At 39.9% G+C, this 18621-nt stretch overlaps 1 protein-coding gene across 1 annotated transcript in view; it reads right to left on the bottom strand.

The window, feature by feature from the left end:
* Positions 1-18275, bottom strand: part of LOC117808779 (nucleobindin-2-like) — a 30332-nt gene extending 12057 nt beyond the window's left edge. Inside the window, exons 1-5 of the mRNA XM_034678440.1 lie at positions 18198-18275; positions 2292-2477; positions 2025-2115; positions 1849-1907; positions 1662-1754 (exon numbers count right to left, since the gene is read on the bottom strand). Coding sequence (XP_034534331.1) covers positions 1662-1754; positions 1849-1907; positions 2025-2115; positions 2292-2477; positions 18198-18275 — 507 coding nt within the window. The remainder of the gene's footprint in view (positions 1-1661; positions 1755-1848; positions 1908-2024; positions 2116-2291; positions 2478-18197) is intronic.
* Positions 18276-18621: the final 346 nt, after the last annotated feature.

The raw sequence follows: 18621 nt of genomic DNA, 5'->3' as shown, positions 1-18621 counted from the left end.
TGAGAATGAAAAAAATCCATTCTGCCCCTGTTCTGATTTCTCCACCTTTCTGTAAATGTGTGTGAAACGAGCCGTTTCAGACTTCAGTGTTTTTGTTACGTAACAACAATATCCGGTCTGTCACGGAGTCAGAGCTCGGAGCTTGTTCAGCCCATACACTGTATAAAATACAACTCAACCCCTCCTCCGTTTTTCATTACCTGCACACATGTGTGCTAACAAGGAGCTTAGGAGGGAGGCATGCTAGTTGTAGGCTGTCTTAATTAACACAAAGGTCGGTTTTACTCCCCACGTCTGCAGATTTGAAGATCTAGTGGATGATTTTTATTTATCATGGAAAAGTGCTAGCGCTAGTTAGCATAGCCACATAGCTACATGTTGGTAGCTGTAGCTGTAGCTGTGTACCAAGACACATGTCGACATACTGACAAATAAAACAACAAGAAACACTAAATCTGTGACCAATCCTTCAGAAAAGGTCCTGCTGCCTTTCTGGCAGAGGTCGGTTTTACTCCACACGTCTGCAGATTTGAAGATCTAGTGGATGATTTTTATTTATCATGGATAAGTGCTAGCGCTAGTTAGCATAGCCACATAGCTACATGTTCGTAGCTGTGTACCAAGACACACGTCGACATACTGATAAATAAAACAACAAGAAACACTAAATCTGTGACCAATCCTTCAGAAAGGTCCTGCTACAGGCGCCTCTCCGTCAGGATCAGATTCTGGATCAGATTCAGAGGGTTGAAGTAACGTGATCTCTGAGCAGCCGTGTATATTCAGCCAACATGTAAACATTAGATCAACGTGCTGGAGAGCCGAGGCCACATCCACTTCCTGAGGGGGCGTGGTCAGAGAGAAAACAGAGTTTTCTGAGGAGGACTGAAGAAGAGGGTTTTTCAGGCAGACCAAAATCTGATTTTAAAGTGTTTTTTTGAGCATAAACTTTAAAGACATGTTTTGGGGACCTCTTAGACCAATATATATTGATGAAAAAAGCATGATATGTCACCTTTAACACATAATAACTCACCTTACCTCTGATAAGATCAGGCGTGCAACTCTTTATTTAACTTTCAGAACTTCTGTTTCGATCACTGACAGCTGGAGGGATATTTGATGCTATACTGTTTTAATTCTGGCACTGCATGAAGAGATAATCTACATTAACACTAAAAATGGAACAGGTACGCTATGACTCAGATACTTATTCCAGCTTTTTTCTCAAAACTAAGGGGCAGTGAACATTAAACTAGAACACCAGATAACTCGATTACTGTTCAATAATCCTGGCTGGACAAAATCTTAAGCACTGCAATAATAATTAAGCAAATTATTCATAAATTATATAATAATGTGGAGACATAACCGGCTACATAGAGTAATATTTACAGGTTTTTATGGATCAAAGTTTGATCTAAACTGTACATCATTTTGGACTGTATTCTGGTTTTAAAGAGCCAAAGTTTTTACTGACTGCATTTAAAGGACGCTTGCATCGTTTGGATTGATGTTCAGATAGACAGACTCATGATCTCAAATTGGGAAATCATGGATTGGTAGAAAATGTGGAAACCTGTGAAACTTTGAGTCCAGATCATCTCTGCTTTGTTGACACACGGGGACCTTTAAACATGTTGTGTAATGTTGTCGCTCACCTCATTCATGACGTGCTCTCTCATTCGTAGTCTCTCTTCTTCCATCTCCATCATGTCGTCTTCTTCGTTTTCAGGGTTGTACACCTTCTCCAGCTTTGACACACGAACAGATACAAGTTCATCATTTCTGTGACACATTATCCTCAAACATTAAAGCCATCAGACATTATTACATTTACACAGATACCTCTTTGGTGAAGAGAGCTTCGAGCTCGCTCTCGTCCAAGAAGCCGTCCCCGTTGCTGTCTGCAACACAAATCACAAAAGGACAGACTTTAGTCACCAGACTGTAAAGTTTCAGGCGTCAGGATCTCTTAGAGGTGTTTTGACTCTTAAAGAAATCTGTAGTCTCTGGTTACAGACCGTGCAGTGTGAAGAAAGTCCTTGGATTGAAGTCCATAGGGTCCAAACCGTCAGCCTCCTGCCACACCTCCTTCAGCTGGTCTTCACTGCCCTGCACACACACCATGCTACATTTTAGCTCTCCTTCTGTCTTGTATTTTAAGTTCTTTCCATATAATCTTATCCATGAAAGTTCAAACCCTTCCACCCTTCTACAGCATCAGTAAAACTAAGAATAAGTAAATAAATGAGTCTCAGTTGTAATCTTTCTTCCTGCAGGAGTCTTACAGGGTGGTGAACTTTTGGATGGTTGGCGTGTTTCTTCTTCATCTCCTCGTAATGTTGCTCCTCCTTCTTGCGGTCCTCCTCGTTCAGGGCCTTCAGGCGCTCCCTCCTCTCGTGCTCCTTCGTCATCTCGTACTTCTTGAACTCATCGTGACTGTCCTTGTCGTAGTTCTCCAGGTCTTTGGTCGCCTACAGATAAGCATGAATGTTGTCACACACTGATCATACAGCTGGTCCTGGGACGCTCACTCGACTGGAATTGATTTAAAGGTGACATATCACGCTTTTTTTCATCAATATATATTGGTCTAAGAGGTCCCCAAAACATGTCTTTAAAGTTTATGCTCAAAAAAACACTTTGAAATCAGATTTTGGTCTGCCTGAAAACCCCTCTTCTTCAGTCCTCCTCAGAACACTCTGTTTTCTCTCTGACCACGCCCCCTCAGGAAGTGGGTGTGGCCTCGGCTCTCCAGCACGTTGATCTAATGTTTACATGTTGGCTGAATATACACGGCTGCTCAGAGATCACGTTACTTCAACCCTCTGAATCTGATCCAGAATCTGATCCTGACGGAGAGGCGCCTGCAGCAGGACCTTTCTGAACCATTGGTCACAGATTTAGTGTTTCTTGTTGCTTTATTTGTCAGCATGTAGACGTGTGTCTTGGTACACAGCTACGAACATGTAGCTATGTGGCTATGCTAACTAGTGCTAGCACTTATCCATGATAAATAAAAATCATCCACTAGATCTTCAAATCTGCAGACGTGGGGAGTAAAACCGACCTTTGTGTTTATTAAGACAGCCTACAACTAGCATGCCTCCCTCCTAAGCTCCTTGTTAGCACACATGTGTGCAGGGAATGAAAAACGGAGGAGGGGATTCAGTATATTTTATAACAGTCTATGGGCTGAACAAGCTCCGAGCTCTGACTCCGTGACAGACCGGATATTGTTGTTACGTAACAAAAAGACATAAGTCTGAAAACGGCTCGTTTCACACACATTTACAGAAAGGTGTAGAAATCAGAACAGGGGCAGAATGGATTCTTTTCATTCATCAGGGGGGTTTGTAGACAGGGACACATATTTCAGGTAGAGAACCATTAAAAGTCCATTTTGCATGATATGTCACCTTTAACCGGCTGTCTCAGAGCTGATCTGCTGAATATATCAAAACCGTAACCCTCAATTTACAACCTCTGATCTGTCTCATAAATCCTTGAAGCTGCAGATACATCCCGGAGATCAAACCTAGACATGATGTTTCCACCTTTTCCAGTAAAATCTCTGTTGGTTCAGCTGCGGTCTGGTTTTATTGATCTCGAATGTAGAACCTTTTGTTTGTCTTTGAAAGACAGTTATAGTCAATCAATCAACATTTGAGCATTCACGTCAGAGCAGGCTGAGGAAACGGCCTTTCCTTCCATTTCCAAAAGCAAACATTGACAATGAGCGGCTCATTAGGCAATTAAAAGGAAGCAGGATGAGATCACTGTGTGAAAAAATACATCGTGATGTACAGGACAGAAGAAGACAAGTGATAAGATGCATATCTTTTTATTTGTATTATTTATTATTTCAATATATTTTATTTCAATTTTAATTTTTTTCATATTTCTTTTATTTGCATTTATTTATGTATTTATTTGTTTATTAATTAATTAATATTTAAATTATATATATTTTTATATATATTATATATTTTTTTTCTTCTTTTCATATATATATTTCTTTATTTATATTTCTTAATGTATTCATCTATTTATTTAATTTTTATTTATTTAATTTATATTTATTTTGTATTGATTATTTTATTTTATTTTTATTTTTGAATGTTTTCTTTTAATAGTTCTTGTTTATCCACCTACTGGACGATCCCTTTTAAATGTTTATGATTTTGCACTTGTCTTTTTGATGCAATGTAAAGCACTTTGCAACACAGATTTGAAAAGAGCTCTATAAATAAAGATTATTATTATTATTAATATAATAATCTCTGCCCACAGGAGGCACAGCAGCTTTAAATGTCCTAAAGTTGGGCAGCCTACACCGGTTGAAGTGTATGAATCTCTGATGAGTGTTTGGGGATTTTTCGTGAACTCAAAGACCCTGAACAGAGTTTTAACTTGGTTATGAAACAGAAAGAAATCAATACAGTTGTGTAAACATGACCTAAAAAAGCAAACCCGACCTTTAGGAGCGAGACAGGTGACTTCATCATCGTATTTCTAATGCCTGTCAGCTCCATCTGTGTCAGACTCTCATATCTAAAGAACGCTGCAGAACCAGCTTTTACTTTTACCTCAGAGAGAACTCACACAGAATAGGGGCGTTTTTCAACCACAGGATCTTTACCACGAAACTATGTGCATTTCGACCGGATGTACCAGGGTCCAAATCTAGCTGCAGCTTGTAACAGTAGTCTTCTCTCAGCCCACCGTGAATGCGTCTCCCCCGGTGTTACAGTTTTAAAAGTGACCCTGTAAACTGGAGAACGTGTCAGTGTTTTGTGAAGTTTACACAGCTGTTGAAACACAGAGGGAGTTCCTGGGAATGCAAACTAGTTTAGTTTTTATGAAGATTTCAAAATATCCTCATCAGATATTTAATGATGGTCTAAAGACGTTTATGAGGGATGCATCCGGCTGAGAGTCTCCAGTTAACAGGGTCACTGTTTAAACCAAAACACCGGCCACAATCTCTGCCACGGCTTTTGAGTTCAAAAGGATTTTAAAGCCGTGTTGAAACGTCTTTGCTACTCGCGCTTATCTCCTCTCACATGTTGATTCATTCATTGCTTTTCGATGTTTTTAACCGCAGGAGAAAATTTCACTTTTTTCATGTTTTTCTGCTTTTGGAGCACAATTTCAAATTTGAGGAAAATTTGTTATTTCGACAGGAACCGGTTCAACTTTTTTGTCAAATAGTTTTTTTCAAAAAAAAAAAAAATCATTTTTTTTTTTCAATTTTTTTTCAATTAGTTTCTTGTCAAAATTTTATTTTCACTTTTTTTTTTTTCATAATTGTTTTTTCAATTTTTTTTTCAATTTTTTTTTTGTCAAATTTCTCCTAAAACCATTCACAGTCATTGTTTTTTCCATCTGTGATTCACTTGATTTCTCTTTCTTTCATTAGTTTTTATTTGTTCTATCTTTTTTGTATGTGTGTGTACTTTTCAAAAGAAGAAGCTGTGATTCTCTTGATTTAGCAGCTTGTAACAGTAGTCTTCTCTCAGCCCACCGTGAATGCGTCGCTCCTCTCGGTGTTACGGTTTTAAAAGTGACCCTGTAAACTGGAGACCTTCAGCTGAACGTGTCAGTGTTTGTGTTGATTCATTCATTGCTTTTTCCATGTTTTTAACAGCAGGCACAAAATTTTCACTTTTTTTTTCATGTTTTTCTGCTGTCGGAGCACAATTTCAGGTTTGAGGAAAATTTGTTTTTTCGACAGGGTCAACTTTTTTGTCAAATTTTTTTTTGTCAAATTTTTTTTTGTCAAATTTTTTTTTGTCAAATTTTTTTTGTCAAATTTTTTTTTGTCAAAATTTTTTTGGGGCAATTTTATTTTTCAAAAAAAAAAATTCAATTTTTTTTTTCAATTTTTTCTAAAAAACATTCACAGTCTTCGTTTTTTCCATCTGTGATTCTCTTGATTTCTCTTTCTTTCATTAGTTTTTATTTGTTCTATCTTTTTTGTATGTGTGTGTACTTTTCAAAAGAAGAAGCTGTGATTCTCTTGATTTAGCAGCTTGTAACAGTAGTCTTCTCTCAGCCCACCGTGAATTCTGCGTCTCTCCTCCCGGTGTTCCGGTTTTAAAAGTGACCCTGTAAACTGGAGACCTTCAGCTGAACGTGTCAGTGTTTGTGGAGTTTACACAGCTGTTGTCGCCTTTTAAACCAAAACACCGGCCGATCTCTGCGATCACGGCTTTTTGAGTTCAAAAGGATTTTAAAGCCGTGTTGAAACGTCTTTGCTACTCGCGCTTATCTCCTCTCACATGTTGATTCAGTGAATCCATCTGTGATGAAATATAGCACCATCTAAAACAGACCAGCTGAGTCTCTTCATGCTAACAGGCTAACTGTTGTGTTGATTCATTCATTGTTTTTTCCATGTTTGTAACTGCAGGCGCAAAATGTTCTCTTTTTGCATGTTTTTCTGCTTTTGGAGCACCATTTCAAATTTGAGGAAAATAACTTTTTTCCAACAGGCTCCGGGTAAACTTTTTTGTCAAAATTATTTTTTTTCAAAAATTGTTTGCAAATTTGTTTGTCAATTTTTTTTCAAACTTTTTTGTCAACATTTTTTATTAAATTTTTTTTTTCAATTGTTTTTTTTCAAATTTTTGGTCATTTTTTGTCAAATTTTTTTTTTGTCAAATTTTTTTTTTGTCAAATTTTTTTTTGTCAAAATTTTTGTCAAAGTTTTTTCTGTCAAAATTTTTTTGGGTCAATTTTTTTCCAAAAACCATTCATAGTCATTGTTTTTTCCCCTTTTGTGATGAATGGCAGTCCTCTTTGTTTTTCCTCTGTGAATCCATCTGTGATGAAATATAGCACCATCTAAAACAGACCAGCTGAGTCTCTTCATGCTAACAGGCTAACTGTTGTGTTGCTCAGAATGATACCTGCCTGTCTGTCTGCTTCTATGGTGTCATCTGTGATAAATGGCATTCCTCTTTGTGTTACTGCCCTCTACTGGTATGGTCGTGTAGTGCATTTACTCTTTATTCCTCCATACGTCACACAGGAACCTTTTAGTTCAGGGGAAAGTCGTTCTAGGGGCTAAAAGGCCCCCGGAACTCTCGGTCCAAATGCACCTTTTTAAGGTTTTGTTATCTTAGGTTACTTTACACTATTCTGCTAATTGATAACCTTAATATCTTCATGTTATAAAGAAATTCACCATTTGTGTAGGAGGATGTAAACATGTTTATTTCTGCTGTAAAGATGGGACGTCAATCACTTTTGGAGCGAGCCTCAAGTGGACACTTGCAGAACTGCAGGTTTAAGCACACCAGAGGCTGCTGCTTGGTTATTTCAGGTGTTTTTGTCAATGAAGGAGTGATGAAGCGGCTATTTCAGGCTCAGAAATGTTTTTCCTCTTGAACAAAAAGGTCTCTCTGTGCGGGGATCCTTCCTGCGTTGTCGTCAGACTCTCAGAATAACTCTCAGGGACAAAAACAGGAAGTGTGACTGTGTTTGAAATGAGTTGCAGCAGTGATTTTGTAGACCCTTAAATGTGTGAAAAGAGGGTTTAAAGATCGGGGATTGCACTTTAAGACGGGTAGCGGCTTATAAACGCTCCCTCAGCTCCATGATGAACATGTAGAGAAGATAAAGGAGCTTCTGGAACAACCATCAGTCTGTAATTTAACATCATGTGACCTGATCATCGATCAGTGTAGAAACAGACACATCTTCTCCACACACAGACACAGGCAGAGACACAGCGGCTAACTAAAAGCCTGAAAAGCATGAAATGATGATAGCCATTAATTTCAGATTACTGTACAGAGCACATTAAGGTTAGCCGACGTCAGGCTGGAAATGAAAGTGGTCGCCAGAATAATTAACCACAGTGAGATCTATCATGAAACAGAGAGAAAATGCCAGCTCTACACAACAAACATGATTAATCTCTGCACCGCAGATAAAGATGAAACACAGAAAGGTTGCAGCGTCCAATCTAACACTTCCAGGGGTTAAATCATTCCATGATTTACACTCTTTATCCAGCAGAATATTTGTCTCGGTTTCCTCTTGAAGCCTCGATCGGACAGATAATCATAAATCACAAACATTAGCTTCCATTAGACGGAGAGGAGGAGGTGAACCCGCGGAGGACGAGGCGGGAGAGGGAGAAGAGAGGTGAAACATGGGGGAGTCAGCTGTGAAAAATGACTGAAAACTGGAGCTGAAATGAAAGGACGAGAGGTGGGTGGTGCAGTGTGGATTTAATGGGACGCTACAACGGATCATGTGTGATGAAATGTACAGAACGGAGCGATTAATGGACGACGATTGTCCTGACAACAATGAGATTGAAAAAGAGAGAAACGTGATGGGTCGTTTCAGTGTGAAGAAACTAACAGTTCAACGATGATCAAGATGAAGAGATGAGACTGGAAACATGTGGATCTGGATTTCAGTCTGAGCAGTAGTCTGAGTAGTATCCACCAATCAGGTGTCAGCAGGAGAAACAGTCTGTATGGAGAGCAACAGCAGGTGTTCTACAATTCTGACATCATCAAAGACAGACTTCTAGAAATCTGTCTTTGTCAGAATTCTGTCTTTGATGATGTCAGAATTCTGTTTTTGATGATGTCAGAATTCTGTCTTTGATGATGTCAGAATTCTGTCTTTGATGATGTCAGAATTCTGTCTTTGATGATGTCAGAATTCTGAGAACAAATGGAACATTCCGTGAAGAAGGTCAGAGCTAAAAAAACATCACTGGTTAATTTGAGACTGTGACAGAAAAACTGGCCTCTGATTGGTTCAGACATCAATGTGGAGGGAAGAGAGAGCAGGGGGATAGGAGAGCAGGAAAAACTAGAAAGTGAACAAAGAAAGGAAGACAGGAAAAACAAATAGAGAAGAGGAAATAAAGTCAGGAGACAACAGGAAGAGAGGAAGAGAAAGGGTCTGAGTGAGGAATCCAAATTTGTGATATGACAAAAGGGACAAGAATGTTTTTCCTGCTGATACCTGATTGGTATCAGCAGGAAAAACATTCTGGAGTTCTGTCTTTGATGATGTCAGAGTTCTGTTTTTGATGATGTCAGAGTTCTGTCTTTGGTGATGTCAGAATTCTGTCTTTGATGATGTCAGAATTCTGTCTTTGTGATGTCAGAGTTCTGTCTTTGATGATGTCAGAGTTCTGTCTTTGCTGATGTCAGAGTTCTGTCTTTGATGATGTCAGAGTTCTGTCTTTGATGATGTCAGAGTTCTGTCTTTGGTGATGTCAGAATTCTGTCTTTGATGATGTCAGAGTTCTGTCTTTGGTGATGTCAGAGTTCTGTCTTTGATGATGTCAGAGTTCTGTCTTTGGTGATGTCAGAATTCTGTCTTTGGTGATGTCAGAATTCTGTCTTTGGTGATGTCAGAATTCTGTCTTTGATGATGTCAGAATTCTGTCTTTGATGATGTCAGAATTCTGTCTTTGACGATTTCAGAATTCTCTTTGATGATGTCAGAATTCTGTCTTTGATGATGTCAGAGTTCTGTCTTTGGTGATGTCAGAGTTCTGTCTTTGATGATGTCAGAGTTCTGTCTTTGGTGATGTCAGAATTCTGTCTTCGATGATGTCTGAGAACAAATGGAACATTCCGTGAAGAAGGTCAGAGCTAAAAAAAACATCAGTGTCTCTAATCCTCTTTCATAGACCTTCATTCAAGAACATCACAAGAACATCAGTTTCTGTTTCAGGTTCATACCGCTGGAGGAAGCCAGAGGGAAGACTCTGAGGAACTGTTTACAGTGAAACTGAGACTCAACAGGCACAGATGAAATAATAAGGAGTACTGTACAGGTTTTGAATTTGAATATTGAACCTGTCGGAGGAGGATCATTCTGGTTTCCTGGTCTGGTTTTGGTCCAGTTGGCTTTAGACGTGTGTAGAAAAACAGCCTGTGTGAAAAGCAGAAAAAGGACTGATGCTGGAACAAGCTCTGAAACATTGGCAGTCGCTCCAGAGGCCTCAGACGAGGGTTCCTGAGATTTGGATGAAATAAACATTTGATAAAAACCATCCTTCAGAGCTGATATGTTTGTTTTTTGGAGAGTTGCTTTATGGTTGTTATAATTTGCTGTTATAAAAGCATCTGTTTGTGCATTGTAGAGTCTAACCCACACTGAGGGGACGGCTGGGTGGGGCTTGGACGCTGTAAGGAGGTGCCGTGGGTGGAGGGTACGCGGGTCGTCCACTTCACAACTTTAACGCAGCAGTAAAAGTTGCACGTCAAGTTCAGGAGGAGAGTTCTGTCATCAGGTTTTTGTTCATTTGCAAGTGAAATGAGCACACCATGATCCATTAGAGTCTACATGGAGGAGCTCTCCTCCTCACACTCAGGAGAGTTAGACCCCACGTGTGAATTTATGCACAGCTTCAGACTTATGAAACCTGCTCATGGGCGCTGTGAGGACGCCGTTAACAGACGCTCCTGTGAGAGTGTTTGAATAGAGCGACCGTCAGAGGATCCTTTATCTTAATTGATGTATGAATTATGTATAATCTGGTCCATCTTTACTGCTCCTTCTCTTAGTTTCCAGAGAGCTGAAGGAAAAAACCTCCTTTTATATTCATCTGCATTTTTCTTACACCTTCAGATAAATGATTCACTCAAGACGGGTGCGATTTTCAATATGCCACCATTAAGAGCAGCGCGCCCGCCCGCCTCTGAGGACTCCCACATCGTGAGTTTCTCCCCTATGGGACCTTACGTGGGTGCTATTAATTCTGCGGCGCGGTGGGAAGCCTTTGTGCTGCCTGTCTTTCACTGTCAGTCCTGATTGTTTCCATTCAAAGCCGACAAAAACCCCCGGAGGCTGCAGCTCTGCCGGCGTATAGACACCTGCAGACACACCGGCTCTTTAGGGGACTTCATACTTCCATTCAAAACTCTCCAATCTGCAGCAGGATGTCATCTGAGAGGACCGACAACGTCCTGAATACTTCTGTCTTCTTCTGTCTGCATTGAGATTTTACAAAGAAAAGAAACAGCCTGCAGATAAAACACAGCGTGCAGTTTAAGACCTAACCGTCCAACATTCAATAAAACGTTCAAATAAGCTCCAACAACAACTTTAAATGCTGCTTATGATTGACATGAAAGTGAAGCACAAGCTTGAACACACACTTAATACAGTATATAAGTCCCTGATGGAGTTCTTTGACTAATGGAAATGCTCAAATGTCTTAAACCTGCATTCTTCCTCATGTCCAGCAGGGGGCGACTCAACTTGTTGTAAAATTTCAGCCAGAAAACTTAATTCAAATGTCAACGAATTAAACCTAGAAAACACCAGAAGAAGAAGAAGAGTTCACCGGAGTAACGAGGGACAGGTGTGAACACGGCGCAGGTGAAACTAACGAGGGTAATCTCACAGGAGGGAAACACAAGAGAAGCAGGGGAAGCTGAGCCTGATTCACTGGGGTGAGGACTTTCAAAATAAAGCAGGAAGTCCACATAGGGAGGACAGACACACAAGGGTACCACCAAAATAAAACAAGAAATAATTACAGTTAAAAACAAGACAGGAAACACAAGACACAAACTACAAAATAATACAAGACAGGAAGCACCAGACACAAACTACACAATAAAATAAACAGGAAACACCAGACACAAACTACAAAATAAAACAAAAGACAGGAAACACAAGACACAAACTACACAGTAAAATAAGACAGGAAACACAAGACACAAACTACAAAATAAAACAAGACAGGAAGCACCAGACACAAACTACACAATAAAACAAGACAGGAAACACAAGACACAAACTACACAATAAAATAAGACAGGAAACACAAGACACAAACTACACAATAAAACAAGACAGGAAACACAAGACACAAACTACAAAATAATACAAGACAGGAAGCACCAGACACAAACTACACAATAAAATAAGACAGGAAGCACCAGACACAAACTACACAATAAAACAAGACAGGAAACACAATACACAAACTACACAATAAAACAAGACAGGAAGCACCAGACACAAACTACACAGTAAAATAAGACAGGAAATTCAGGACAAAAACTACAAAATAAAACCACAAAAACTACAAAATAAAACAAGACAGGAAGCACCAGACACAAACTACAAAATAAAACAAGACAGGAAACACAAGACACAAACTACAAAATAAATCAAGACAGGAAACACAAGACAAAACTACAAAATAAAACAAGACAGGAAACACAAGACAAAAACTACAAAATAAAACAAGACAGGAAACACAAGACAAAAACTACAAAATAAAACAAGTCAAAAAATAAAAAATAAAACAAGACAGGAAGCACTAGACAAAAACTACAAAATAAAACAAGACAAAAACTACAAAATAAAAGAAGACAGGAAGCACTAGACAATAACTACAAAATAAAACAAGACAGGAAACACAAGACAAACTACAAAATAAAACAAGACAAAAACTACAAAATAAAACCAAGACAGGAAGCACTAGACAAAAACTACAAAATAAAAGAAGACAGGAAACACTAGACAAAAACTACAAAATAAAACTACAGAGGAAACACAAGACAAAATCTACAAAATAAAACAAGACAGGAAACACAAAACAAAACTACAAAATAAAACCACACAGGAAACACTAGACAAAAACTACAAAATAAAACCACACAGGAAACATAAGACAAAATCTACAAAATAAAACTACACAGGAAACATAAGACAAAATCTACAAAATAAAACAAGACAGGAAACACAAGACAAAACTACAAAATAAAACCACACAGGAAACATAAAACAAAATCTACAAAATAAAACCACACAGGAAACACAAGACAAAACTACAAAATAAAACCACACAGGAAACAAAAGACACTAACTACAAAATAAAACAAGACAGGAAACACAAGACACAAGCTACAAAATAAAACAGGAAGTGGCATAGGAATAGAAAACATTAGTTTAATTTTGTGTTTCTTTGTGATTTCCTGATATGTGTTGTCTTGTTCATCCTCACTCTGGTTGTTAGGTGTTATTTTCACTCCTTCATTCAGGCTCTAGTGTTATTCTGTTTTATTTTGAAGTCCTTTCTCCCTGTGTGTCTGGTTTAGTTTCACTTCCTGCTTTTGTTTGCTTCCCTCCTGTTTGATTAATCCAATTAGTCTCACCTGTGTCTTTAACCACACCTGTGCTGATTACCCTGTGTGTGTTCTGTGTCCCTGTGTGCCCGTCTCAGTGTTCAGTGAGTCTTGTTGGAGTCTTCTCAGTGTTCCCTGTGCTCTCTTGTTTTTAGGATCTCTTCTTTAGTTTCTTTAAACTTAACAAAGCAGTTCATGACACATTGAAGAGGTTTAATATTTCTGATTTTAAATTGGGGAGGCCCTGATCGTCCTTCGTGGCAGATTGGGGGACTATAACCCTTCTCAACATCCCTCACAAAAGTCACTTCAGATACAAACTCCTGCAGCGATTGGAAATGACTTTAGAAACAAAGTAAACTATCTGTCAGCGAGAGAGCTCCATAAATCATGAGAGCTGAGTCAGAGCAGCCGGAGGGAGAAAAGAAAATATTTGGTGGATAAAATACGATCCAGTTTTTCCAAAATAAATGCAACTAATCAGTTTTAATGTCAAATGTTTCAGCGCCCTATATTTCTCTTTCCAAGCCACTGAGCTGCAGGTTTTGGTGGGACTCAGGTGACCACGGTTTCTGCTGAGTGGGGAGGGGAGTTGATAAGCTGAGTCTTAACTCCCCAGCTCCTAAAATGACTAAGTCTACAAAACTGAGCTCCCAGATAAAAACTGCATTACAGAAGTTTGTGAAAACTTGTTATGCATCCCTGAGTGCTTCACTTGCTCTTCACCTACACCAGAGTTTGACTGAGTGTGATAAATCCTGTGAGTTTTACTGCCTCGTTTATAACTTTGCAGTAAAATGCAGGAAATGAAAGTTTAACCGTCGACTTTCTCAACGTTGCTGTAACTTATACTCTCCAAGACGTCCACTGATTCATATCTGTTGTAATTTTTAAGGTAAAAATAAAGTCACCCCGTCCTGCACGGAGGTAGATATACTCCATATACCTGCCTACATGCACCAGCACCCCTGTGAGCTTACAGTAAGAGGTGATGGAGCGGTGAGGCTGAAACTGAGCGATGCACGGCTCTGAAATGGCTGATTTGCCTCCTCACACGGGGTGACAGAGTTTACTGAAGCGCGGATGAACGAATGTGCTCTGCAGCGGCCGTGATATTGGATTTCAAACACACATTCACCACACTTCCTACAAAACTCAGCTCAACTTTACTCTCCTCTTCCCTCCCCCTCTCTCTCTCTCTCTCTCCTCCACACAGCTCTGGTAATTTGTCGGCTGCACTTTGGGCCCTTTCTGGAACAAAAGACAGCAATCACAGGTCAGAGGCAACGATTCATGCTGGATGTTTCTTTCCTTTGAGTGCTTCTAACCAGAAAAATGCTTTTACCACTTCCATTTGATTTTTTATTGTCCTGCCTTCACACAGCACCAATTTATGCGCCAACAGGAGGAACAGAGAGCTTGAAGAGCAGAAACACACGACACACATTAAGTGTAAATAAGACGAACACAGTCACCTGGAGTGTTAATGAACATTAGTGAAGTTTAAAGCTACACTATGCGACTCAGCTGGTCTAATATCATATTTATGATTGCACATGTTTTCTGATTCACTGCTCAGGCTTTATATGTCACACACATGCTTATGTTGCATATTATGTGTTACTGATGTGCTGACATGTTTGTGCATGTTTTTACCAGGGGTGCATCTCGCTCGGCTGGTAATGAAGCTTCCACCAAAGCGTCTGCCCCCTGGTGGCTGGCTGCAGTATAGGTCAAAGACTCAGTATCACTGATTCATTTGGAACGTTTTTCCTCTCCAAATTCATATTTTCCTCCAGGCTCCAGGGCGCATGTCCGGACTCACGCAGCCCGAAAATGAGGCACCGAGAGCGGGTAAAATACCTCCGCCATGACCCCCGGAGGAAAAGTGTTTTTTCTCTCCAAATTCAAAGTCTTTTCCTCCAGGCCTGAGGGTCCACATCTGGACTCACGCGGCCAAGAATGAGGTCAACCTATTGTTCAGTATGTTCCAGTTGAATATGTTCATGTTCAGTCTTCTGCAGACATCATTTTGAGACTGTGTAGAACTACTTTTTTCCCCCTCTCAGGAATCATTAGGAGAATTGATAAGGAATTGGATTGATAAGCAGAACCAACAATGGATTTGACGTTGATCAAATCTTATCAATTCACACCCCTAGTCAGAATTCTAGAACACCTGCTGTTGCTCTCCATACTGTTTTTCCTGCTGATGCCTGATTGGTCAATACAACTCTACACACAATAAAACAAAACTCACCTCTAGCTTCCATGTTGTCTCTAAATAAGTGGAATCACAACTGAAATGAAAACCAAGAGTGTGAAAACAAGAGTGAACATGAAGGAATGGGAAGAGACAAGCGTAGCGCCCGGGTAAGTCTGCAGAGCCACTTATGGAAGGGATTTATCTTTAATGTGCTCTCTAAAATCCTGTGAATGGAGGGAGCGAAAATCACTTATTCTAATGCATCACATGTATGAATAAAAGAGAGTGAAGAGCGGGTTATCTGGAACGTGAAAATAAATAATGAAACGTGGAGGATGAGCAGTTTAATACTCAGTCTGACCTCACTGAGGGCAGGACCAGGTCGACTTGTAACCTCGTATGATTTATTACATCATGGGTTTAAGAGAAGTGCATTATCAAAAATATACACCACTATCATCAATAAAAAGCAGGTGTACAAAAAAATGCAGTTCCTCCAGAGTCCACTAGAGTGTGTCTCCTGCAGTTCCTCCAGTGTCCACTAGAGTGTGTCTCCTGCAGTTCCTCCAGAGTCCACTAGAGTGTGTCTCCTGCAGTTCCTCCAGTGTCCACTAGAGTGTGTCTCCTGCAGTTCCTCCAGTGTCCACTAGAGTGTGTCTCCTGCAGTTCCTCCAGTGTCCACTAGAGTGTGTCTCCTGCAGTTCCTCCAGAGTCCACTAGAGTGTGTCTCCTGCAGTTCCTCCAGTGTCCACTAGAGTGTGTCTCCTGCAGTTCCTCCAGTGTCCACTAGAGTGTGTCTCCTACAGTTCCTCCAGTGTCCACTAGAGTGTGTCTCCTGCAGTTCCTCCAGAGTCCACTAGAGTGTGTCTCCTGCAGTTCCTCCAGAGTCCACTAGAGTGTGTCTCCTGCAGTTCCTCCAGTGTCCACTAGAGTGTGTCTCCTGCAGTTCCTCCAGTGTCCACTAGAGTGTGTCTCCTGCAGTTCCTGCAGTGTCCACTAGAGTGTGTCTCCTGCAGTTCCTCCAGTGTCCACTAGAGTGTCTCCTGCAGTGAGTCAGTCCCCATAGAGCCCCATGTTAAATGTTACAGCAGTAATCAACATGTTTACAGCCTGGTTCAAAAACAGTTTGGGTCTCTAGAGCTCATCTCTCTCTTCATGACGACTGTACGGCTGAATTTATAAACAGCTCACCTGTTTACAGCAGGTTATTACCCGGCTGTGTTCAATACTGGATTCTGATTGGCTGAAACCCTGTAACAATAGAAATAAACACCAGAGACAACCTGATCACACACGACATATCAAATCAATCTGCAGAGAGGAGAAGAGAACAGATCAAAGCAGAATGGAATGGAACAGATCAAAGCAGAATAGAATGGAACAGATCAAAGCAGAATACAATGGAACAGATCAAAGCAGAATAGAATGGAACAGATCAAAGCAGAATAGAATGGAATGGAACAGATCAAAGCAGAATAGAATGGAATGGAACAGATCATAGCAGAAAAGAATGGAACAGATCAAAGCAGAATAGAATGGAACAGATCAAAGCAGAATAGAATGGAACAGATCAAAGCAGAATAGAATGGAATGGAACAGATCAAAGCAGAATAGAATGGAATGGAACAGATCAAAGCAGAATAGAATGGAACAGATCAAAGCAGAATAGAATGGAATCAAACAGAACAAAGCAGAATGGAATGGAACAGATCAAAGCAGAATGGAATGGAACAGATCAAAGCAGAATAGAATGGAATGGAACAGATCAAAGCAGAATAGAATGGAATGGAACAGATCAAAGCAGAATAGAATGGAACAGATCAAAGCAGAATAGAATGGAATCAAACAGATCAAAGCAGAATGGAATCGAAAAGATCAAAGCAGAATGGAATCAAAAAGATCAAAGCAGAATAAAATGGAACAGATCAAAGCAGAATAGACCAGAACAGATCAAAGCAGAATAGAACGGTACAGATCAAAGCAGAATAGAATGGAATCGAACAGATCAAAGCAGAATAGAATGGAACAGATCAAAGCAGAATAGACCAGAAAAGATCAAAGCAGAATAGAACGGTACAGATCAAAGCAGAATAGAATGGAATCGAACAGATCAAAGCAGAATAGAATGGAACAGATCAAAGCAGAATAGACCAGAAAAGATCAAAGCAGAATAGAACGGTACAGATCAAAGCAGAGTAGAATGGAACAGAACAGATCAAAGCAGAATAGAATGGAACAGATCAAAGCAGAATAGACCAGAAAAGATCAAAGCAGAATAGAATGGATTGCTTCTGATTGATCAAAGCCAAATAACAACAGTGATTAATTCTAGAAAGTAAAAGAGACAGCAGGGACGACCATGACATCTCACCTGTTCACAGTAGATTAAGGATTTAAGGGAGGTAGGATTAAACTACACCAGCTCCATCCTCTGCTACAGATATGGTCACTCCTTGCTCCAGAAGAACAACATGGTGATAATAAAGATGTGGAACTCCAAGCTTTCAACAGACATCATAAAATATCTCAGTAAAACAGTGAGGCTCAGCCAGCTTGGAGAGTAAAATGATGCTTTAACATTAATGTATGAGTGGTAATCATCCATAGCTGGATATATATGACTGTTTCCACATTTCTTCCTCGTCACTCTCTCACACAGTTCAGCTTCAGTTCGGGAGGTCTTCGGTTTATGTGTGCTGTATATGCATAGATTTGCATCAGCTGTAATGAAACCATTCTTATACATAGTTTCCATGGTTTATTCATGTGTGCTCCTCTGCATGGTCATATGTGCTGGAATAATATTCTCTGAGGAACAAGGTGCAAATGGGATGGAGACGAGTCAGCAGGAAGCTCACGATGGTGGGAGAGGCAAACTTCATCTCTGCTGTTTGGGGAATCTGGATGTCTGCAGGGCCCGAATCAGCGAAAAGCATAATCCAAAAATAAACGTGCTAATTAAAATAATCGTCTTTACATCCCAGAATTCCTCTTAAAGCAGAGGAATGCATTAGAGGGAGGAGAAATGATCTCCAGTGAACACAATAACTGTTCATTTAGTGAGAGCACACAAAAAGTGTTCATTAAACTTTAATAATGAACTTTACGGTCAATGAACTGTGAAATCACAGGCTGCGGCTGCATCTGTCTTTGGAGGAGACGTTTACCGTCAGAGCTCCACTGATCTAACCGAGCAGCAGATCTTTGATTCTTTCTGCTCCTCCAGCCAAAGTTTGTCATGTGTGCTCTCAATCCTTTTTAACATCATGCAAACCTGCAGAG

Source organism: Notolabrus celidotus, unplaced genomic scaffold, assembly GCF_009762535.1.
Source record: "Notolabrus celidotus isolate fNotCel1 unplaced genomic scaffold, fNotCel1.pri scaffold_150_arrow_ctg1, whole genome shotgun sequence".
Taxonomy (NCBI): domain Eukaryota; kingdom Metazoa; phylum Chordata; class Actinopteri; order Labriformes; family Labridae; genus Notolabrus; species Notolabrus celidotus.
The sequence above is the reverse complement of the archived record's forward strand: the minus strand, read 5'-3'. Positions and strand labels throughout refer to the sequence as shown.